Source organism: Lacerta agilis, chromosome 17, assembly GCF_009819535.1.
Source record: "Lacerta agilis isolate rLacAgi1 chromosome 17, rLacAgi1.pri, whole genome shotgun sequence".
NCBI lineage: Eukaryota > Metazoa > Chordata > Lepidosauria > Squamata > Lacertidae > Lacerta > Lacerta agilis.
The window spans coordinates 10,016,960-10,041,334 of NC_046328.1; the positions used below are offsets into that span (position 1 = coordinate 10,016,960).

A 24,375-nucleotide genomic window follows, 5' to 3' on the forward strand; every position below is an offset into this window, starting at 1 on the left:
TAGCCACTTTCGCATCACAAAACACTGTGCAGAAGTCTTGAAATTATGCTTTTTCAAAACCTGGGTGCCTCCGAAGAGAAAGAAAATGGGTGCACTTGGAAGCAGATTCCAAGGACCAAGCTGCCAGCCCTTTGCCACGGTTCCTTTCCTCAAGAAGCTTGAAGGCTTGTTACAGCCCCAGCGTACAGCAATCTAGCAGGTTAAATGACTTGGGCAACACAGTTTATTAAAACTGGCAAGTGCTCGCTCCAGTTCTTTTCCTGATAGTCAAGGCTGTCGGAGAGAATAATTGACAGTGGCAGCTGTTCTGAGGGTGTTTTAGATTGTTGCAAGACGATTTGACTTGACAGACAGCTCCGTACCAACAAACTGAAGTGAGAGAGGCTGGATCCAAGTCCTTGCGGAAGGAGCTTTCTGTTGAAAAAGAGAGCAGCAAAAAGCAAAAAAACAAAATGCTAGGAAAGGCCTAAGTTTGGATCTGGTGACGCTAGGAGTTGCAAAGCGCCCTTGCCTTCAAATTGTGATTCAATGTTTGTTTTGTTTTCAAGATGTAAGGTGCTGAATGTTGTTTGATACCTAAATGGTTGTGGAGTACATGTAAGCATAGGGATGTATCCAACTGAGATCTACTTAGAGTAGACCCATTGAAATGAATGTGCCTAAATTAGTTGTGTGCATCAATTTCAGTGAGTTTACTCTGAGTAGGACTAGCATTGGCTACAGCTCCTATGATCCAACTGTCCATATTTTCCAGAAACTATCCTATTATCTGGCACCTGTTCCTGGTAAACTACTATCCATATTTTTGTCTTTGCGGGCTGACTTGCAAAAATGTTTAGTGTGAGTGCTTAATGTTTTCATTCTTCAGGGTTCATCTCCCCTCTGTCCCAGGCTCTCTAGAAGTTAATTTTACACACTGCAGCTTCCAAGGTATATTTTAAATTGCTGATAACATATTGAATGTCTTTCTCAAGTATAGCCAGAAAAAGCAAGCACTTTCTCTTCAGACTTTGATGAACAGTCTGTTGTAGAATGAACAAATACAGCAAACAACAAGCAAATAAGAGGTTTCAGGAACGTGCAACGGTCTGAGGAGGGACTTCGGTAGTGTATTAGAATTGGGGTGTTTCAAGTGTTGGAGGATGAAACCACAATTGCAGTGGCGAGTTTGACCTTCCTTGGGGGAAATAGGTGTCATTAGCAGAATATTGTGCACTTACCTTTACTGCTGTTCATGCATGCAAAGTTTATAGGACTACAGGAAATTGCCATATACTGAGTCAGATCATAGGTCCATCAGACTCAGTATTGTTTACAGTGACTGGCAGGATTGCAGACAGGTGTCTCTCCCAGCCCTATCTGGAGATGCCAGGGATCCACCACCTGATTCCAGAGCAGATGTTCTGCCATTGATTTACAGCCCTTCCCCTTGACCACCGGTTCTAATGCCTGCTATGAAACCAGCCTCTCACATTCAAAATCAGTCTTTCAATCACTATTTGGAAGATTTACATGGGTTATCCAAAAGGGTCTGATGAGCAGGTTTGCTTGCTTAGTTTGGCTTGGCTCACTTGCTTGATCATTTTATTAAACTGACCCCTAATTATTGGACTTAGATAAAGGAATTGAAGGGGTGCTTGTCAAATATCTAGATGACACTAAGCTGGGAGGGGTAGCCAATGTAGCAGAAAGATGGAATCGGGATTCAAGATGATTTTAACAGATTGAAGAACTGGGCCCAAACTAACAAAATGAATTTCAATAGGGACAAATGCCAGGTTCTACACTTAGACAGGATGAGTCAGCAGCACAAATATAACATGGGGGGCACCTGACTTGCCAGTAATTGTCCTACTCTATTCTGCCTTGGTGAGACTTACACCTGGAGTTCTTTGTCCAGTTCTGTGCACCACAATTGCGTAAGAATGATATTGACAAACTGGAACATGTGCAGTGGAGGACAACCAATATGATCAAGGGTCTGGAAACCAAGCTTTATGAAGAATGGTTGCAAGAGCTGGGCATATTTAGCCTGGATAAGAGGAGACTGAGAGGAGATATGATAGCCATCTTCAAATATCTAAAGGACTGTCACATGGAAGAGGGAACAAGCTTGCTTTCTCCTGCTCTGGAGGGCAAGACTTGAACCAATGGCTTCAAATTGCAAGTAAGGTGATTCTGACTAAACATACCAAAAAAAAAACACCAAACTTTCGGACAATAAGAGCTGTTCAACAGTGGAACAGTCTCTCTCGGGAAGTTGTGGACTCCCCTTCCTTGGAGGTTTTTAAGCAGAGGTGGGATGGCCATCTGTATTGGATGCTTTAGTTGAGATTCCTGCATTGCAGGAGGTTCGACTAGATAACCCTCTTTGAGTCTATGAAATAACAAAACCATTCAAGGGAAATTAGAACCTTCACATTAATAGTGGTTATTGTTCTGTCTACGACTGGAGCTATACCTAAATGAGATAAAGAATGATTTTCAAAAATTAAGATACAGTGGTACCTCGGGTTACATACGCTTCAGGTTACATACTCCGCTAACGCTTCAGGTTAAGAACTTTGCTTCAGGATAAGAACAGAAATCGTGCTCTGGCAGCAGCAGCGGGAGGCCCCATTAGCTAAAGTGGTGCTTCAGGTTAAGAACAGTTTCAGGTTAAGAACGGACCTCCAGAACAAATTAAGTACTTAACCTGAGATACCACTGTACCTCTGCTTTTCCAGTATCAGCCTTTTTGCACTGGAAGGGAAAAGCCAAAATTACACACACGTTTGCCCTTTTCTGCTTTTGAGTGACATTGATTTTAAAACGCAATATAGAGATGGGGGTTGGAGTTAAGGAAAAAGTGATACCCCCTCCAAAATCTCCAACAAAAGGCAGCTGCTCTCTTTTGCTTCCCAGAAAGATTAGTGTTGTACTTGTCATTTTGCCTAAATGCAAAAGGGTCATGGTACTCCAGATGTCGTATTATTTGGACATTTCTCAAACATCTCCAATGATTAAAGGAAAGTTTTTTTAAAAATCCAGCTGCATAACTTGGGCAATAAAAAGTGACTGCCATGTTTGGTTAATTCCTCAATAAACATTGAGAAAAATATGCTACTTTTGGCATTTTGTTATGGAAGAGTGGTCTTAAAGTAAATACATTTTAAAAAGAAAATAATGCAAAGTTTCAGCAAGTCATTAAATAACAAGCATGTCCCTTACTCTGAGAGAATATAGGAAGCTGCCTTATACTGTATTTTAGCTTCTTAGTTTATTCTTGTTACACTTGATTTTAGTGTTTGTTTTTACACTGTAAGTTGCTCTGAGTCACTTCTGTAGGGGGAAAGCAAATAAATATTGGCAGCTACAACAACACTGAATCAGACCATTGATCCACCTAGTCCAATATTTGGTATTCTGACTTGCAATAGTTCTCCAAGATCTCACTCTTTCCCATTTGTCCTACTTGAGATCCCTTTAAATAGGAGATGATGAGAAGTATGCCTGAAGCATTCTGTACGCGAGGCATAGTTCCAGTATTGAGCTATGAGTCCTTCCCTAAAGTTGATCCAGTCCAGCATGTAGCATGGTGGCCCATCTCTGTGAAAAGAAACACCAAGCCAGGCAGATGTGGCTATAGTCTTCATTAACCACCATGCCACTGAGCTTTACTCCTGGCAGACACCATATCAGGGCCATGACCAAGAAGCATTGGGAATTAACCACTTAATTCTCTTTATAGTGCCAGGCTGAAGATACACTGTTTCATCACCATACATCCTACTTGTGCCCACTGCCATACATCCACATCTGCCCTCTCCACCCTGATAAACATTGGGAGGCACCAAAGGGCACCTTGCCTATACCTTCTTCAAACCTGGGCCCATTCTTTGACCAACTGATAGGGTCTTCCTTATGAGCTCCAGTATTTCTTTATAGTAAGGCATAGTGTGTCAGAAGCTATAAATTTCAAAGTCACCCAGGGCAAAGGGCAGGGAGTCTTCTCAAAACATATGACAGTGGTCATGCCACAGCCTGCTTTTTTCTTTGGCTATCTAGTACTAACATCAGTGTAATCCATTATTACCATGTTTCTCCTAAAATAAGACATAGCCATAAAATAAGCCATAGCAGGATTTCTATGCATTTACGAAATATAAGCCATACCCTGAAAATAAGCCATAGTGACGTGGTACCTCCCATTAAAACAGCCTGGAGAGGCGTGGCTATGCAGCGTACTGATGCGACGCGGTTAAAATAAGACATCCCCTGAAAATAAGCCATCCTGTGTTTTGTTGAGGGGAAAAAAATATAAGACGGTGTCTTATTTTAGGAGAAACACGGTAGATGTGTGCTGCAGCTACAGTAGTTTTAATGAAGGGGCGAAGGCCACACACACATTATAGTGAGTAAAAGGCTGTGCAATGCAGGGGGACGCAAATGCATAGCTTTTCCTTTTATCAAGAAACAAAGAAGAAAATATTTGATTCTTTCCGATCACGATTTTTTATGCATTGATGAACAGATTGCAAAGAACATGCACTTCCCAAGTGAGTGAGAGGGAGAAAGGGCTGCAGGTCTGGAAGTGATCCCCCCCCCCCGTGCTGTTTGCATAACTCAGCAACTGCATACTGGAGTACTCAAAGAGCGGCTTTTGTGGATTTTAATCTCTTGCACTTGAGCAACACTTAATCAGCTTTGAAGCAAATTCCTGTAACAGAACAGGTTTAATTTGTGTCAGGCCCTTTTCTGGGAGGGGCACTGCGCTCAGTCTACTGGTGTGTATGACATGTTGGCGCATATCAGTTAAGAGTGGCAAGAGGGGGTACCAGTGGCAGAGAAAGATTTGTGCTGCTTTCTCTCTGCATGTAAAGTTTAGAGCCAGTTTTAAATACCCCAAGTTGATTTCCCATCAGCTGCACTCAGCAGTTTTCCTTTAGACTGAGCTAAGCCCTTGAAGATTTTGCTTTCTGCTGAGAAGTCAGCCTAACAGGCTAGCTAGCGTCCATCCTCCGCTCACAAATCTGTGGAATCTTAAATCAGAGTTACTGAATGTCCTTGAAAGTAATAGCATAATCCGCTTTGTGCACTTCTAAGTTAGGATAATAGTTTTTGTTCATTATTTCTGTTCAGACAAGTCAAGCCAAGGATCTTGACTTCGGGGCATTTTGCAAAAGCGTAAGGCCTACAGTGAGCCAAATGAACCAATAATTTGACTTGATAGAAGGCAGCTTCCAATGTTCAGAGGCACTGCAAAAGGAGGCAGCATGTTCCTCATTGCAGCACAATATTTATGCACACACTCTTGGGCTAAGCCATAGGTTGGCTGCAGACCTTATCAGTAGGGATAGTAGACATTTGTTTATTTTATTGAACCCCACTGTTCTTCTGAGGAGCTAGCACATGTGATTCCCGTGCACTCTGCTACATAGGCAATTTACAGGACTGAAGTTCCTTAGCTTTGACTACAAAGCTGCATCCCATATGAGCCTCCCCAGCAGCTGAAATCTCTAGGTGCCATCACCTGTGAAAATTAGGTGACAACCAGGGGGATACAGTGGTACCTCCAGTTACAAATGGGATCTGTTCCAGAGGCCCAGCCGTATCCCAAAAATTCCGTAACCGGAGGACCGCTTCTGCGCACGCACGCAATGCCGCAGAGCGCTTCTGCACACGCACGACAAACCCACTTCCGGGTTTGACGCATTTGAATTCCGAAAGTTACATTACCCAAAGGGAACGTAACCCGAGGGTCCACTGTATTACATTTTCTGTGGTGGCACTCTGTTAATGAAATTCTCTAGATTCCCTAGTAGGGATGGGAAAGGAATCTGTTTTAAATGACTTTATATATGGAATTCAGCAGTTACAACCCAGCTGAGCATTGCATACGTATTATACATAGAAGAAGAAGAAGAAGAAGAAGAAGAAGAAGAAGAAGAAGAAGAAGAAGAAGAAGAAGAAGAAGAGTTTGGATTTGATATCCTGCTTTATCACTACCCTAAGGAGTCTCAAAGCGGCTAACATTCTCCTTTCCCTTCCTCACCCTCTGTAAGGTGAGTGGGGCTGAGAGACTTCAGAGAAGTGTGACTAGCCCCAGGTCACCCAGCAGCTGCATGTGGAGGAGCGAGGAAGCAAACCCGGTTCACCAGATTATGAGTCTACTGCTCTTAACTACTACACCACACTGGCTTTCATAAACATTATTGTATATATTTACATGTATATACAAAATTATATCCAAATAATGTTCCTATTTTTAGTGGAGCTGGTTAGAAAACAACCCTCTTTTCATCCAGATTAGGGAGTGAGACATGAACTGGAAAAAGAATCTGTGTGCATAAGTCCAACACTGAGATTTCTAGAAAATTCCATCCCTATCCTCTGGTGCCTTCTCTGTCTTACCTTTCTTTGGACTGGGGAAAATCTGCCCTGTTTACCTGGGTTTTTAGTGGCATAATTTAAGTTCTGGCATTGGTTGCCTTTCCCCTCCATATTGTCTGCTCAGTTGCACTTAACGACGTGTTGCAACTGGTTTAAATGCTGACTTTTTATGCATTGTTGTGTTTATGCATTGGCATGCTTTTATCTTAACTGCTGCATTATTTTATTATTGTTTTGGTGTGTGGGGTTTTTGTGAATAGGTATAAAGCCACTGGGAGACTTATGGGTGCCCCCCCCCCCGTTGTTTCCTATTGGAACTGGATGCAGGCTCAACTCCAACAATTTAGTCTTTGTCTTTCATGCGATGCATGCTGTTGCTCATTGGATGCTTGATGGGACCTGGTCTACAGCGCTATCTTCTTCGCAATGGTCCTGCCACTCATCCTTCCACTCTTGGCTGTGTACGGCTTGGCTCCTGGTCTTCATTTCGTCTCCATCTTTCATTTTCCATGCTGGTGCCCTTATCTAAGGAGTAAAGTACTTAGGAGGAGTGCTGCTGCGGTTTCAGCCTTATTCAGGAAATACAGCAAACCACGTCTAATAAATTATGATATATGGGCATCCGTCTCAAGGCTAGCACCCAGGACATAGGCCCCATTCATGCAGCGGATGAGATGGCCTTGTATGCCATTGTTCTCCCATGTGTACAATAAGAATTATAGCCCTTTTATGCCTTACAGGAGTGTCACAAGGACAAATGCATTAATGGTTTGGAAGTGTTCAGATATTGCAATAAAAAGAGGCAGGATCACGTAAGACTGTGTGATGGATACCTCCCAGGCTGTTGTACACAAATGTTTCTATAATGAGAGGCTGTTATGCCCTTTGTTAAGGAACGTTTTGCATCCTGGGATTCTAGTTAGAAAACAAGCAAAGTCAGCATGCTAAAAAAAGTGGGGGGGGGCAATGTTGTGTCTGGTTGTGGGGGGAGTGGGAAAGGGCTAATGCGATCTAGCCGTCAGTGTGGCTCAGCAGATACACAAATCATTGTAAATGTCAGCTACTCTGTGAAGGAAAGAGCTAAGCTGACGTGAGTTCAGCTTTAATTAAGGTTGAAATATTGGAGCTGACTGTTGAGTCTTAGGCAAATTGGCTCAGCCTGTTATCATGAGGCATGAAAATTAACTACTCTAGAACTTGGTAAAAATAAACACATTTCTATCATTGGAATGTTCCAGTATAGGGTGGTGAATATCATGGTTGTTTATATCAGGGGCCAAAGGTCAACATCTGACGCAGAGTTTGTTAAGTGGTCTGCTGAGGCCCTCAGCCATTTTCAAGGAAAATAGGAAGCTTGAGAACTGCTGGTGTAGCTGATACTAAGTCAGATGGACCGATGCGTTGACTCTGTATAAGGCAGCTTCCTATGCATTAGCATTGCCTGTGCTTATCAAATCATGAAGGAACATGCCCAGAGGCCCTCTCTTCTTTATGGTAATTTCACTTGTTCTGGGACTCTTGTCACATCAGTGAAAAATGGCTCATCAGGTTTTCCATGTGGAATGCTTATGCCGATTCATTTGTAGCAAGTCTTTACTGATAGCTGCAGTGGTTTTGTGAAATGGCGTTAGCCACATTGAATCATGCTCAACCTCCACCTTCAGTTCTCAAGTGGAACTGTTAGAGAGTGCCAATGACAGGTGGTAACAGTAAGACACCAGATAGGTACCCATCAAGATACAGCAGCCTGATATCTGTGAGTGTGGGTTGCATGATTGGCAAAGTTAAAATAAGGGATAAACACTTCCCAAGAGACTGTGTTACCGTTACTTTCAAGGGACCTTCTATTACAGCTGTTGGCATGCTTCTGGATCCCCCAAAGTATTAGAGATTATTAAAGCTACATTACTGTACATGGCTACTCTTCTTGTACAGCACCATTCTCAAACCACCCAAATAGGCACCACTGAATTTTTAATGAATCATTTAAATCTGTTTTTTTCAATCATAGTGTTTGGTCTATTTGTTGCTGAGGTAGGAAAATGGTGTCTGAGTTTTCCCAGTTCAGACAGCAGGCAGGAGCTCACATAACTGTCTGAATGGTGATACATACCAGATAAACGGTTGCTGTAGCAAGACTGGTTCTTGCCTTGCCTTCTCCACAACTTGCTCGTTTTCTAAGTGTTTTTTGTGTGGAGGAAGGATGCTGTGATTGAACAAAAATGTCACCTTTTAGGGAAGAACATTGTGTCATATTGCACCTACAGTCACAAGGACAGATGGATGGACGAATGTTTCAGATTTGGCTTCTCATTTTTCCAGTCTAAAATTTAGTTCTCTAATTTCCTTATCTGTACCACCCCCCACCCCCACCCCCGCAAAAAAATGTTTTAGGTCCATAAGTTTTTATATTGTTGTAAACTGCTGTGCTTTATTTTTATGATACAGCAGTATATAAAAAAAAATTATGAACATAAATAAATCATACACATTGCTTAATGCATTTCCCCCTAATATATACTTTTTAAGTTGAAGAAAAACAACACAAAATTTGAGGTGTGGAAATTTCACATGAGATTCCTGCATTGCAAGGAGTTGGACTAGATGACCCTCAAGGTCCCTTCCAATTTTACTATTCTATTATTTCAGTGTGTGAATTGATTCAGATGGTGCAAATTAGGAGAGTCCCCATACCCAGGAGGAACTAGGCATAATCTCATTTATCAACACCACAAATTTAAGGAGTGGGTCTTTAAATTCCCATTTTACAGGTTGGGAACCAAGACTGAGTATTCCAAAGTATTCCTTGGCTAATGTGGGAGTTCAGGCAAGGTCCAATCTTTGGTTCACTGAATAAGTCTGGCTCATTGTGGCCATAGCTGAATGAGTATTTACATCAAGAAAATGTTTGCTGGAAAAATACATTTATGTAGCTGCTAGTTACCATGCCACTGAAGTTTGATATATTACATACAGATTCTTTTTTTAAAAATTACAGCTTTTGAAGGGCCAGCCAAACAAAGTGTCCTTGGTGCCATTTATATTTATTATCAAGACCAGAACTGTACGTTTTAATAAAATGCACTTTATTGGTGGGTGCAAAAATCCAAGGTAAATGTGAGCATTACTGACACTAACACAGCACAATGTCTAGAAGAGCAGTGGGCATTCCTGATGGAAAGGTTATGTGTGGCTTGTCTAGTGCTGCTACTTATTTCTACCGAAAATGGAATTTGGTGGTAGACCTGGTGAGGCAGCGTTGTCACAAGTGAAATCTAAAATAGAATGTTAGTCTCACTGAAGAGATACTAAAAACCAGTTTTGGAAAATTCAACCATGGTGGTATGGGAAAGGGGAACTGTGCAGTTATATAATGTCTAATTAAAAAACATATGAAGGGTAACAGTTATGATGTCTAACAAATGGCCGTTTTATTATTATTATTTATTTTTTTAAAAGAGTAGCTATCAAATTGAATTCAAAGAACTAGTAATCATCAGAATTATCTCCTATAATCTGTTTAACATAATCAGCATTATATACCACATTGAGCAAATCTTGACTTACATTTTCAAATAGATTGGTTGTATTCCATTATCTAAGGAATGGTACCAGTTCTCCAGTGAATTTCTTACTATAAAAGAATCTGTGACAGTTAATATAATGTCAGTTTAAACCATTTCTTCTGCCGTCCTCCTGTTGAAGGAAGAACTTGCTTCTTTCCAGTTGCTTAGAACCACTTGATCCAACCATAAGAGGTGCAGCAGGGAAAAGAGTCCCCATCCCCAACCGAGGGAAACTTGAGCCAGCTTCTTGTTCTATACCTCAGTTTTAGGGGACAACAAGGGATGCTGCAATTGAATAAAAAAAAACCTCTGTGTCAATGGAAAAAACAGCCATGTAAATCCAGAATTCATGCCCTTGAGATAGTCTTGGAGGTAAATAGCAACATCCTACTGCTAGACAATACGCTTTAAATCCTTTCCACCTCCATGCTGAGACCCAATTGCATCATCAGGATGTTTTACCACATAACTTTTGCCTTGTTCCTTGTTCTTGAAGGTGCAGCCTTGAATGACAAGGCCGAAGCGAAAGCAGGGAGCATCCCCAAGGTGTCCGGGCTGGAGCGCAGCCAGGAACTGAGCACTGACGTGCCCTTTGTGCTGCCAATCCACAGCCCCCCGCCGAACACTGTCGTAGTGACTTCCACCTCCTCTGCGCCCACGTCGAGTGCTCGGGCAAGCCCACTGTTGAAGAAAGAGCCATTGATCTCAGCACCAGCACCACCAAGACTCACCCCTCAGCCACAGCCTCGGCCTCAGTCGCAACCTCAACCTCGACCTCAGTCACAGCCCCAGCTGCTGCCTGAGCTCCGGACCCAACCTCCAAGCCACATCCCCCCTCCTCTCAGTTACCCAGGGCTTCACCAGGTGGCCCACAACGGACTCAATAATATCAGGTAGGTAGAGCATGTTCATTTAGTGCTCTGATCTCTATAATCTTCTAGTGCAGTGATGGGGAACCTATGGACTCCAAGTCCCATCAGCCCCAGCCAGTGTGTTCAGTGTTGAAAGATGATGGGAGTTGTAGTCCAGCAATATCTGCAGGGCCACATATTGTTGTGATATGGGTCAATTCCCATTTTGTTCATGCTTGCAATTATTTCAGAAGGAGACAATGAGGATTGGTTTGCAGTAGTCTTTAACAACAGGAGATTTAGGATACTGTGGCTGAAAAGTGTATTAGAAGACGCTGGGGTGGGCAGGGAATATCTCAAGACATATTGAAGAGGGAGGAGAAGCCCAGTGATAGCTTATGTGAAAATGAAATTGAATGTCATTCAGGGGTTGCTACCCTAGCTCAGATTGGGAACATCCCTTGGGATCTCTGCTGGATAGTAGATGGGTCAAAATATTTTTGACAGTGTTTTTGCTGGGACACTTTTACAAATGCTTTGGTTATTTTGCAGTTCTGCAGCCTTTCTAATGACACTTTCTCTCCCCACTCCCTGCATTTTTTTTTTATTTCCACAGTAGAAGCAGCAGCGCCAGCAGTGCAACAAGTATTAGCCTTCCGAAACACCTCCCCATCTCCCCTCAGATCCCTCCCCATCATTCCTCCGGCCCAGCTTTACCCCTCTCCATCTCTAACCTTGCTGCCTCGCATTTCCCTCTCAGATCGCAGTCCCAACACCAGCACCATCCGGCCATGTTTGCCACCCCTCCTACGCTGCCACCTCCTCCAGCGTTACCCACCAACAGCCTTGTGATCCCTGGTCACCCCGCAGGTAGGTCCTATCATCCCTCATCTGGGTTTTGCACTGAGATTGATTCCCCTTGTCATGCTCTGTAAAACCCATTCCTTGCAGGATGTGGTTAAGGTGAGGCAAAATCAAAAGGAAACCACCTGCTCAGGTGGTCTTTTGAAAGCAACAGGTATATGATTGTAACTGGTAACAGATACTAAACTAGACCTCCAAGACAAGTATTCGCTCTGTACGTTGCCTGTGAACTGGAGAACATCTCCTTCTGGAGAATGATAGGAATTCAAGCTGAAGTCATCCCCCTAAATCAGGGGGTGCCCTCCTGTTGTTTTGGACTATGACTTCCACAGCTCCTGACAGATGGCCATGTCGTCTGGGGCTGATGGGAGTTGCATTCTACAACATGTGGAGGGCACCATGTTGGCTATCCCTGCTCTAAATGTTACAGTGGGGCAAAAAGAAACAAATGAAAGTAAGCCTTTTCAAATAGAAGTGTTTATCTTTTTGTTGAAATTGTGTGTGTGTGTGTGTGTGTGTGTGTGTGTGTGTGTGTGTGTGATGGTTACGATTAGAAGTGGCTCAAAAATATGGGAGGGAAAAATGAAAAGAGAAGACAGAAATGCAGAGCATGCTGTCTTGCACCAGGTCAGCCTAGTTGTCATCTAGCCTGAGATTGTCTCCTCCAAGTGCCAATGCTTCTCCAGGGTCTCCGGCAAAGAGATGCCTTTCCTGTCATCTGCTCCCTGATTGTTTTAACTGGAGATTCCAGGTATTGAACCTGAGACCTTCTGCAGGCACACATGGTCTCTAGCAGCAAGCTTATGTCCCTTCCTGAACTGCACATGAATCAAATACTGAAGCCTCCTACACCACCAGGGAGGGCATTTCACAACTGGGAGGCCACCACTGAAAAAGCCCTGTCATGGGTCAGTGCACTGGGCAGCCACCAGCAACAAGAAGACCTTATCTTGTTGTCCCACTCCTGGTGTTGGGTGCACAACATTTCTTTGGAAACATCCCCACATTTCCCAAACATACTTCTTATTGATGTCTTTTCTCAAGAGTGTTCATCAGTAATTTTGCTCTTTGCATTCACTTGTTGCTTCACCATCACACAAAAGAGAGCTGCAGTGCTCTTTGCAATACGTTTTCAGTTGCAGAACAGATTCTGGAAGAAGTTCCAGTTGGGGAAAGGAGCAGAGGGTGCATTGTCCTGTGAGACATTCCTTCCACTAAGGAGGGAAGAAGGAATTTGCATCTGGGAAAACCCTGAAGTATAGGCACAGCTGAGCAAGCAAGACTCTCCTATTAAAACCCAGGATAGCAGACAATAATCCTACCAGCAAAAGACAAATAGATTCCATCTTCTATATGTATGTAGTAATGTCCTGTGCCATTTTCTTCAGATAATCCCCCCTACATATCAGGACACTTTCTGAAGGGGGCAGGGAGCCTAGCAATCACAGATTGTTAATAACCTTTATTTTTTTTCTTAGCTCCATTTGAGAAGTTCCCTGTATATCCTTAAATATACATACATTTCTTATTCAGCCTCTGAAACACACCGTTTAGTTTTCTCATTTGCCCACAGCTGTTCCTGTGGCAGCTGGAGATTTCTGTGGTGCTTTCACCCTTTTTGATCTGGCATTTGACTCTGTAACTAACCCAACAGGGATTAAAGCGGACACACATTTACACCAGCACCCCCTTTCTGTTTCCTACAAAATCCAATTAACAAACGAGAAAGAGGGTGGGGGATTTCTAGCTGTTGAAAGCAGTGATGCCTTCCATTTTGTCCTGTATTTCCCTTTTGGAAAGTTGCAAACGTAAAACGTGTGAAAAGGGAAATGGAACTGGCCAAATATTGATTTAGGCTAAACCATCTGATCAAGGAACTGGCTTCAAGCTGTTGTCCAAGATTCCAGAGATTGAGAAGCTGGAGTAACTTGATTGTGCTAACTGAGGTTTGCATACATACATCCAAATCCTTTATTCGACCGATAGTCAGAAAGAAGAAAAACATTTCTCAATACAAAATTATTGAACTAAAAACATCAGAGGGATACACAATTAAAAATAGGACAGCACTAGTAAACCTCATACAGATAGCCCACATCGAGACATTCGATTTTGCGCTTCCGACACTTGAGCGCCAGGAAGAGGAATTTAGCCACAGATAAGGCTATTTTCCCAGTGGGCTTATTCAGCAGATATGCTACCTGCCTTTCTCTTAATCGAGAGCTAAACTGAGATAAATATGGGGCTATGAGATACTGCCTTAAATCGTTATAAAAGGGACAACTCAGTAGAATGTGTTCTGTGGATTCTACCTCTCCTAAAGCACAATGGCACGTTCTCTGATCATATGGAACTCCTCTAAATCTTCCCCTCAAAACCGCCGAATCAAGAACGTTCAGTCTGGCCGCAGTGAGAAGTCTGCGGTATTCCACATAGTGGATATCTGCCAGGTAACGGGCTGGTGCAACCCGATACACCTGCTCCCCCAGAAACATCCCAGGTTTCACGCGGGCTATGTCCTTGTGTCTGGCGATATCCCCCAATCTCTGAGCAATCACCGCTTTAGCATGTGTATAAGTCATGGATTCTATATAAAGGGAGGACAGTCCGCACTTCTGCACTTCCTCCACCACCTCCCCTTCCCATGGTGATTTAAAATTATCCTTCAGTATCAGGGGGGCCAAACCCACCGGTCTAAAGCATAACTTGAGCCATAGCCATAATTTTGCCTTCAGGGCCACATACCTAAAGGCTTGGCAGCCGGTCTCTAGTCTCATGACCGCGCCCGCAACAGAAGGGGGGATCCTGAGAATGGCCCTAAGGAATTGCGACTGGATAGATTCCAATCTTTCAAAGTCTCTACGTGAACCCAAAGCAATGCCCACCAGTAGTAGTGGAAGGACTTTCATTTGGAAGAGTCTCAGGGCAACTTCCACTGTTTGTGCCTGTTTCTTGGCATACAGGGATCTAATCAGCAAAGCTGCTTTAGATGCATTTGTTTGCTGTTATGTCTGAATTCACAAACCTTTGACCCACCACAGTCAGGGCCAAGGCTCCACCCCAGGGAGCTGCTGCACATCACAGAGACAAAAATGAACCTGAGAAACTGAGCAGACGGCATATAAAAGCAGACAGGCAGCTGTGAACCACGGCTTAACTGCTTAACACATAGTATGATTATAATTCATACCTTGGTTTGGCATGATTTCTGAACCGAGCCTTTATCATGCAGCTGGGCTGGACCAAAGCCACAAGAGTCATGCTAATATCTATATGCAGGGGGTGAACCAATGTTTGGAGGCAGCAATGGGCTGGACGTGGGCCACTCAATTGAAACTGAATCCAGACAAGACAGAGGTGCTCTGGCCTGGCAGTTTTTGGGTCTAGGAATTGGTGGGGCACCCTGTTCTAAATGGGGCAGATTCCTCCTGAAGGAGCAGGAGCCTTGAGGGTACTTGAGTCATCCAGGTCACTTGAAGTCCAGGTATCTTTTGTGGCTAGAAGTTCCTTTCTGCAGATACAACTGGTCTGCCAGCTATCTCCATTCCTGGACAGAGATAGTCTAGCCACAGTTATCCATGCTCTGCTAACTTCAGTGCTGGGCAGTAATGAGCTATTGTGAGAGGCATAGGCACAGGCAGGGAGGACAGCTACCCCCCTCACCCCCCCAAAAAATCAAGTAAATCTATTGAAAAATATTTAACTGAGGTTATGCCCCACCCACCCCAACACAAACCTTCCCTCCCAGCATAAATCTTTGATAACTGTCCTTAAGTTGCAGCTTGTTCAGCATATGGTGCCAGGGAGTAAGTGGGCATGACATCAATTCTGAAATAATTGAATTGGTTGCCTATTATTTTCCAGGCCTAGTTGAACATGCCTATGCTGTACATTATAGATGCTAGGCCCCAAATATCTGAGAGTGTCTCTTTCCATTCTGACCTTTCCAAGTTTTAAGATCTGCAGGGGAGATCCAGGCCTTCCTGGGGATGGGGGGGGGGAGGTTTACTGGAAATTTGTATGTTTGGGATCAGTGCTGCAGTCCTTTGATTTTGTTTTTTTTCATGCTGTTTTTAGGATTTTTGGATTTTAATGTTTCTGTGTCCTGGAACCTTCAGGGGAAGGACAGTTTATAACTACTTTTAATTTAATTTAAATAATGCTTTAAAGCTCACCTTTTAAAGTGCACTTGAGGTACAAGCTGGATATGTTGTTGCCTGGAGTTCAGCAAGCAGAAATAACCAAAATGTCAACAACACAAGTTTCTTCTAATATTTATAACCAGGCCTGACCAATCAAGAGGCTTCATACTGCTGGCCAATCACAGGGGTCAGTGTTGCACACCCTCATTCCTTTTCTAGTGATGAAGGAGCCCCTGAAGCTCTTATATTCTGCAGGAGCTCAATAGGCTTTGTTCCAACCCCCAACCTTCATGTCCCCAGTTCAAGCCCAGAGTCCTGACACCTGTTGTAGGAATCAGGAAGTCTCTAGTCTGTAGTTGTGACCAAAAAGTCATGAATGCACTACGTTTGCTTAGGTGTTCCCTCTCTCTAAGCCTCAGACTGTATGTGCAGTATGAAGATAGAGATACTAATGTGTTTTAGAGAGCTGTTGCAAGGATACAGAAAGATAATATGTCTAATTAGTGGAGAGCTGGCCCACTAGGGTGAATGAGGCTTCCCCACCAACCTCTGTCTGCTCTCAGGCAGCTTCCTCCTCCTCCTCAGTCTCGGTGTTGCCTGTATAACACCTCCCTCATCGGGAAAGAGGTTGGGGATAAAGCTTGAATTACCGTTGGCTCTGGTTGTCATTAGCTCTGGCTCCACCTGCCCTCAGCCTCCCTGCTTTCCGCCCTACCAGTCTCAATACTCAACAACCACTGCTGTATTTAGGGAGAAGTAGAATGCATGGGTTCATTGCATATGGTTCAAGCACTGGCACCACTAGTTAAAATGATAACAGAGCATGTGCTCCAGCACAGAAGGCTGGAATCCGTTCAGCAGGTGAGGGTAACAGTCTCTGAAGAAGCCACTGTCAGCCACTTTAGATAACAGATGGACAGTTTGTGTTCCCCCTGCCATGTTGCATTCCTGTTACAATCCCTTGGTTTAACTGCTGTGCCACTGCAGTTGCTGCTATTTGTGCCCCCACCCCACCCGACACACTCACTTTTTGTTCTCTTTGCTGATAAAGACGAAGCTGTTGTGTCACACTGAAGTCTGGAGTCAGGTGCAGATCCACCAGGCCAGCTCCAAGTCTTTTAAGGAAACTCGATACCCAGCTGCCCACTTTTAAATCCATTCCTCTCCGGCAATGCCCCACGGAGAAAAACAAATTGGATTATCTTTAATCTAAACAGAAGTATCCGGTGTCTTAAAACAGATCCCCCCCCCACTAAACACACACACACACTCACAATTTTTATATGTAAGTTAATAATCAATACATTCAGAGAAAAATAGTAAACAAGTTCACCCCAGTAACACATAAGCAGGTGGGGAGAGGACCTTAAAAATAAAAGGTTAGGACCATGGGTAGGCAAACTAAGGCCCGGGGGCTGGATCCGGCCCAATTGCCTTCTAAATCCGGCCCACGGACAGTCCGGGAATCAGTGTGTTTTTACATGAGTAGAATGTGTCCTTTTATTTAAAATACACCTCTGGGTTATTTGTGGGGCATTGGAATTCATTCTTTTTTTCCCCAAAATATAGTCCGCCCCCCCCAAGGTCTGGGGGACAGTGAAACCAGCCCCCTGCTGAAAAGTTTGCTGACCCCTGGTTAGGTTATAAATAATCGTGTAAGTAAACAGAGCAAAAGCAGAGTATGGGGAAACTGAACACTCTCACCAACCATAACTTACCTTCCTGGAGTGTAGAGAGTGTTCATTTCCCTTCACCCACTTACCCCTGCAGTATACCTATTTGTGTTGACCTGGGTTAAGTTAAGCAGTCTCTTTGTTACAGGTGGGTAGCCGTGTTGGTCTGCCATAGTCAAAACAAAATCGAAAATTCTTTCTAGTAGCACCTAGAGACCACCTGAGTTTGTTCCTGGTATGAGCTTTCGTGTGCATGCACACGAAAGCTCATACCAGGAACAAACTCAGTTGGTCTCTAAGGTGCTACTAGAAAGTCTCTTTGTTGTGACATTTCATTTGGCTCTTGTTTTTTCCCTTGTAAACTAGGTTTTATCTGTTTATAATGGGTTTTTTTTACCCTGGATCTTGAGACCGAATGGTCTTATCCTCACTATCATAATTTACAGTGACCACTGTTTATTATTATTGCTAAATACTTCCTTTAGGGGAACACCACTTGCTTGGGGGGGCGCCTCCTGTTCTTGAGTTTTACACCTCAGACACATACTGAGTACTGCAAGCGTTAAAGCAGCCCGAGGCCTTCCAGATACTGTTGGACTCCCAACTCCCATCAGTCTCAGTCAGCATGACCAAAAATCAGGGAAAATGGGAGTTGTAATCCAGCAACATCTGGAGGGCCACAGGTTCACCAGCCCTGCTTTAAAGGAATAAATTGTGGTATTCATTTATTATTATATTTATATCCCACCCTTCCTCCCAGAGGAGCCCAATGGAAGCTTAATTCATAGGTGTAAATTGGTCTCCCTTACTAATTGAATGGCTTGGCAGCAAAAGACTTGAAATAACATTGACAAATTTAACCCGGAAGACTGGTTAAATATTTTTGTGGGCTGCATCCAACTAAGTTCTACTCTGAGTAGACCCACAACCCATCGTAAATTAGTGGACCCATGTGAGTCATGCCAATTAATTTCAGTGAATCTTTTCTAACATTGGATACACCCTTTCAATGTTAGAAACTGTGATAGAAAAGCTGGGAGCCAAATCTTTTCTGGGACCTGGGTTGTGGGCGCCAAAACAGAATGTCTACTCACCATTTGGGGGGGGGGGGTCCGGTAACATATTCTATTTATTATTTTGATAAGCATTAACTAATACGCAATTCACATAAGTGACATGTTAATATCACATTTTTAGCATAAATTGTTAATACATGTTTAATTTGGCGTTTACAATAAAAATATTGGCACCATACTTCAGTTTTCAAAACACTCTACTCTTTATTGTTAAACTCCTTAACATATTGTCTATCCTTAATGTATAGTTTGAGGCTTCAGAGCACCTACATTTCAGTAATCCTTGAGTGTCAGCCAGGCGCAAAAAAAAAATATGGCACCCAGACTTTTTGAGGTGCTCACAAATGGAGAATCTTTAGGCGCAAAATGCACCTGGCACCCTGCTAATTTTGAATCCTGATCCCTATGTGTTTTATTATATTATTTATAATTTTAACTTTTTATAAGCTTCCCTGGGAACCTGTTCAATAGTGGGGAACAGTTTTGTGGGTGTTTTTGTTTTTTTTAAAAGGAAGGTCTACCTTTGCATTCATGTTTTCTTTTTCTTTTCTTTTTTACAAAAAAAATATTATCTTTCAGCAGTTCCTCCAGCCCTTAAATCCACAGAACACAAACTACAGGTCCTTTGCTTCATAAGTGACAGTGTGCTTGAGAGTTTTGCTATGTGGAGATTATATATGTGTATGGAAAATGTCAGTGTGAAATGTTTCTAAATGTAGAGATAGACATGTTGGTGGGGTGGAAAGGAAGATGGGGAAAGTTGTTGACACCCCACCCGCCACCCCTCAGTTAGGGTCCTATAAAACTAATAAATCCTATCATGAGTGTTTGTTGGGCTGGGAGGAGGGCAGGGGAAGGGACAGTTTGTTGATAAAGCCCCAGTATGTTTTCTGCTGTGATGACTCATGGTGTTCTCTCTTGTCTTTAGATACCAGCCTGTTGATATCATTCAACCAACCAATCATGTATTGCCAGCCTCATTCGGGGATTCTGATTGGTACTTTGTCACAGGCATCTCTCTTACCTCCACCAATGAGTCCTCACGTAGAAAACCACCACAGCATGACCTGCAGAAACAGGGAATGCCAGGTGAATATCTTGTCTCTTTTACTTCTACGTCTTTTGTGAAACTCACAGGCCGTTGTGCCCTTGTGTCTTTTTCCCCGTCCCCTCTCCCTCTCTCTCTCTCCCTCTTCTAGATCACGAGCTGCTCAGGCAAGAGCTGAATAATCGTTTTTTTGGTTCAGAGTTCGGACAGGACCGGTGCCTCTCTTGGCCCGGTGCCGCTGCTGAGGGCGGAGTTCCACCAGCACCAACACACCCACCAGCACCAACACACCCACCAGCACACATTCAGCCATTTTCCATCCAGCCTGCCCCAGATGCCGCCCACTGCACCTCCCCTGGGGCGTACCCCCTCCCAAAATGTGAGGATAAGTAGAGACACCTGGCCAAAACAACCAGCTCTTTGAGACGGACACTTTTCTGTGAAGAGAGCATCCTCATAAGGATGCGTTTGTTTAAAGTTGCCACCTTCAGTTGCACTGTTTTCAAACTAGTATTTAATACAGTAAGTTTTTGTAGGTTGCAGCCTGCTGCTGCTTCTCAATGGGCTCCACCACAATGCTACTTTTCTGCAAACCTTTTGCCAAGCTCTGTTTCTAGAGAAGGGGGTGCGACATGTAACGTGGGGTGGTCATGCAAGTTTCTGCTTTTCTCCTCTTAGGTGTTTCAGGCAGCTGACATAATAGCATCTGGGCATATGTATTGGGGAGGGAACATACAGGCATGATTTCATATATCTTACACACTTATTGCAACATGGGCATTGTTTCTTATATCCAGTGCTTTTTTTCTGGGGGAGATGCAGGAGTACGCATACTCCTAAACATTTTGTGAATCTACGTTTGGCCTCATTGAGGGGCAGTATTTCAATATGAGTAGGAAAATGAGAGTACCCCTAAACATTTTTTTTAGAAAAAAAGCACTGCTTATATCATAACAATAAGATGGGAAGGGCACCCCACAGATAAGCATGTCTGACTGTGACAGAAAGGGCAAGGTGTAAAAATTCCGTCATCACTCTGTATTTTTATGCCACCTTTCCATAGTTAAACCATCCTCAAAATGGCTTATGGCATGAAAAGATTTATGTAATTAGAAGAATGCAACATTTTTGTAGTCACAAACAATAAATGGAAACAGCTCAGTAGGTATACAGTAAAATCAAACAATCCCCACATAGTTCATAACAGCAGAAATTCAATATATCCAAAATTAAATCTTGACTCCAACTAAAACTCCTAACAATACCCCCCCCACACATACAATAGCATCCTGAGCAGCAGGTCCTGCAGGACTCACAGGTAGGATGGTCTCTGGCCCCTTAAGCAGAAGCAGCAGTTGCTGTAGCTGGTCAGTCATGCCCCACCCTTCCCAGGCGAAGTGGAAATAGGCCAGCAAAGCAAGGAGCAGATCTTGCAGGACTTGCAGCAAAGCTAAGAATCTTCTACGAAAGTAAGAGTTGAGAGGGCAGGAGATAGCTTTTATTGCAATAAGTTTATTGTTTTGTTAACACACAAGAGAGGTCAACATCATTGCACAATAGACCTATGGCCACACTGGTTGATCATTCTGACTCCTGCCTTGCCATAATAATTTGCCTGTGCTGCTTGGTTTCAATATTTTTGCATCAGTGCCATCTATTGCTATACCACCCACTCACTAACTCAACATTTGACTGGGCAACTCAAGACACAACAAATACATGCCAGTTTCCAACATGGGCTGTGCTTGCTTATGGCAAGGGTGAGGGACTTCTTCAGGCTTTAAGGTTGTTTTACAGTTTCTTCCCAGACAGGATATCCGGAACATTCAAGTTGCTTTTAAAAAAATACCATCCACCCATGGCTGAAAGCTCCACCCTTTTACCAACTTCTCAGAAGCCTGTCATTGGCCGTTCCAACAAGGGTTTGTTTGATGGGACAACAAAACTTTAGCAGGGTCCCAATCCTGCAGAAAAGCTAGAGCTTTTCCTGCCTCCTTGGCTCTCAGGTTTTACAGTGATGCCGTTTGGTTTTGCTCTTTTTCCACTGCTGCTGTTCTCAGTTTGTAAATTCTTTACAGCCTTTTTTCACACAAGGCAATGTTTATTTTTTTGGTACATTGCATAAAGCAAGATTCTGTATTTTCTCTCTTTTTGAAGGAATGCACTGCTTTCTTTTGTAGCGAAGGAGCAAATGTTCCAAAACAGGCATTGTGGGGCAAGCTCATAGGAAATGACATTTCTTGCCTTTCTTTACCACACTGGCTGATGGTATGACGACATTGTTCGCTTCTAATCCGCTTAACTGCAAGACAATGAGAGCGATTTCTGCCTCCCCCATGTCCACAGGTGTTTAAGCAACGTGCAAATACCTCCCTACTCCCCTTCCTTCATAAAGCAATCTCGGAACTTTTCCTTGAAGGCCTGGCATGTTGTTTAAGAATCCTGATATCTGATCTTGCTGGAAAAAAAGTTCCCTTCCTGCCACCCACCCACGCCCTGTTGATGTCAAGCTAAAGAGTGAAACAGCTTTGCCGCACCCTCTTTTGTTGTGCTTGAGCTCCCATCTTCTTATATTCCACTAAATGGGTTTATTAATCCTAATGCCAGAGGCGGGTGGCGTTGAAACCGCCAGCTGCATGTGTTTTAGTAATTTATAGTATTTACACTGGAGGGTACATGACTCCGGTAATAACTGTAATTAACACAATTGCAAATCTGCTCTCCTGTATGGAGGAGAGCACACAACAGCTGGCTTGCTGAACGAGTGGCATTTCAAAGGGTCATTGCTCACCATTCTGCGCCTTCCCCCAACACATCTCCCTTTTGCTTAAGATTGGAATGTGCACATTCTTCACAGGGCATGGAAAGAATACTGATGGGGGCACAGGTCAGGTGCACAGTGCAAGGGGACAAAACGCCAGGACAAAAAAAACATGGGGGCAGATCCACAGTGGGTGGATCTACCTTGCAATCTTGCCTGGTCTTTCTTATGCCTTTTTTCCAAGGAGCTGGTTGACTAAGTAAGGGTTGTGTGGTTTTTAAAAAAAATGAGGATAAGTGCTGGTAGATTATCTTGAGTTCTGCTCCAGCTCATACAGCTGTATCATAAAATCTAACTTTTAGAAATGATTAGGGTGTTGACTGGCTTCTTGAGGAAGTTTGTAGATGATGGTAAAGATTATGTGCTACGTGCCTGAACTTGCTGCTTCCCCGTTGTAAAGGTGCAGGTTTAAGAGGCTGTGAAGTTTGGAAAATATACACGTGCCCTTAAAATAAAACTTCCCACTGGCCACATCCCCCCCAAAAAACACATAGCTAAACTGGATCCTATACACTTGGGAGCATACTTCATTGTGCTTAGATTGCAACCCAGTGCTGAAGAAATATATTCTCATTTGCTTTTGTCTTATTTCTCTTTTTCTTCCAGTTCGACAAGTACGCTCCCAAACTTGATAACCCTTATTTTCGACATTCCAACGTGAGTCTTTGTGGGTTTGGGTTTTTATTTTTTATTTGGTTTTGGTTTCTGTGTTTGCACTTGCTGGTGGCTTTCCTTACATGTATTTGATGTAGCAAGCTTTAGCTCTTGTCTCATGTGTTGTTGTTTTTAAGTGAATTCCCTTCCCTTAGTTTATTTTTTACCTACTACAATAACACCATAAAATTCCTTTAATTCAATCATTCATCAAATGTCCTTCCTCTAATTCAGTGTTGGTTACTGCTTTCTGACACCTGTTTCTCAGGCTGCAAATCTATACACATTTGCTTAGGAGTACTGCCCATGAAGTTGCTTCTGAGTAGGATTGCAAAAGAAATGCTAAGTTGTGACTGTACAGTACCACTTCTGATTCTGACTGGAACTTACATGAATACCTCTTCCTCCAAAAGCATTCCCCGCACAAATAAAAATGAACATATCCAGAAGAAGACTTATGCTAGAACCCTTCTCATTCACAACTAGTCTTTGATATGAAGGAGTTCTGAATCAAATGAGCTATAGGCTGAAGTGTTACAGCCCAGCACCTGTTATACCACCACAATGAGAACTAAACTAGTGTCTTCCAGTCTTTGTACATCTTCCTTCAAATTTAGTGACTCAAGCATAACACAGTAGTTCAGCTGTAGACTAGCCAGGGCTAAGTAAAGGGGCTCACTTTTGTCCTGTGGTTAGAAAGGGTTAGAAGACCAAACAGGCATGCACTAGCTCACTGAACAAGCTCAGTACTGAACAAGGCCAGCAGAGTTAAAATTGGATATATTTTAACTCTGCTGGCCTTGTTCAGTACTGCTATTCCCTAGGAATAGATCTGTCACTTTTATCTCCATTTTATGCATTTTTCGTTACTTATTTACTGGACATAACTCACCTAATTCCAATAACTTGTCTATAAGATTTTTTTTGTCACTTTCAGGTCTTTCCCCCCCAAATTTAGTGTAGGTGTTCTGAATTATTGATGCTGTCATCCAGAGTGCATGTACCACCTCCTGGCTTTCTATCCTCGGCACATTTGATAAAACTTATATGTAAATCTCTAATTATAAGATTGAACAAAAGTGGTCCATGGGCATAATAGACACTTGTGAAATTCTAGTTGATAGCTCTTTCTGAGATGACAGCCATGCATTGTAATTATTTCTTATGCTGATTCTTTCAGACATTTGTGAATCCATTCCACATAGCCACTGCTGTCTAGTCCAGTTCTGTTCAGTTACCCTAACAGAATGCCGCATGGAAATACGTTATCAGCTTTCCCGACATTGTGACAACTCATTATCAAAATCT

General features: G+C 43.1%; 1 protein-coding gene across 1 annotated transcript in view; it reads left to right on the plus strand.

Moving 5' to 3' along the window:
• FBRSL1 (fibrosin like 1) overlaps positions 1-24,375 on the plus strand; it is a 754,268-nt gene that overhangs the window by 697,651 nt on the left and 32,242 nt on the right. The window contains 5 exon segments of the mRNA XM_033174384.1: positions 10,435-10,831; positions 11,406-11,659; positions 19,744-19,778; positions 19,780-19,971; positions 23,020-23,070. Of these exon segments, the coding sequence (XP_033030275.1) occupies positions 10,435-10,831; positions 11,406-11,659; positions 19,744-19,778; positions 19,780-19,971; positions 23,020-23,070 (929 nt within the window).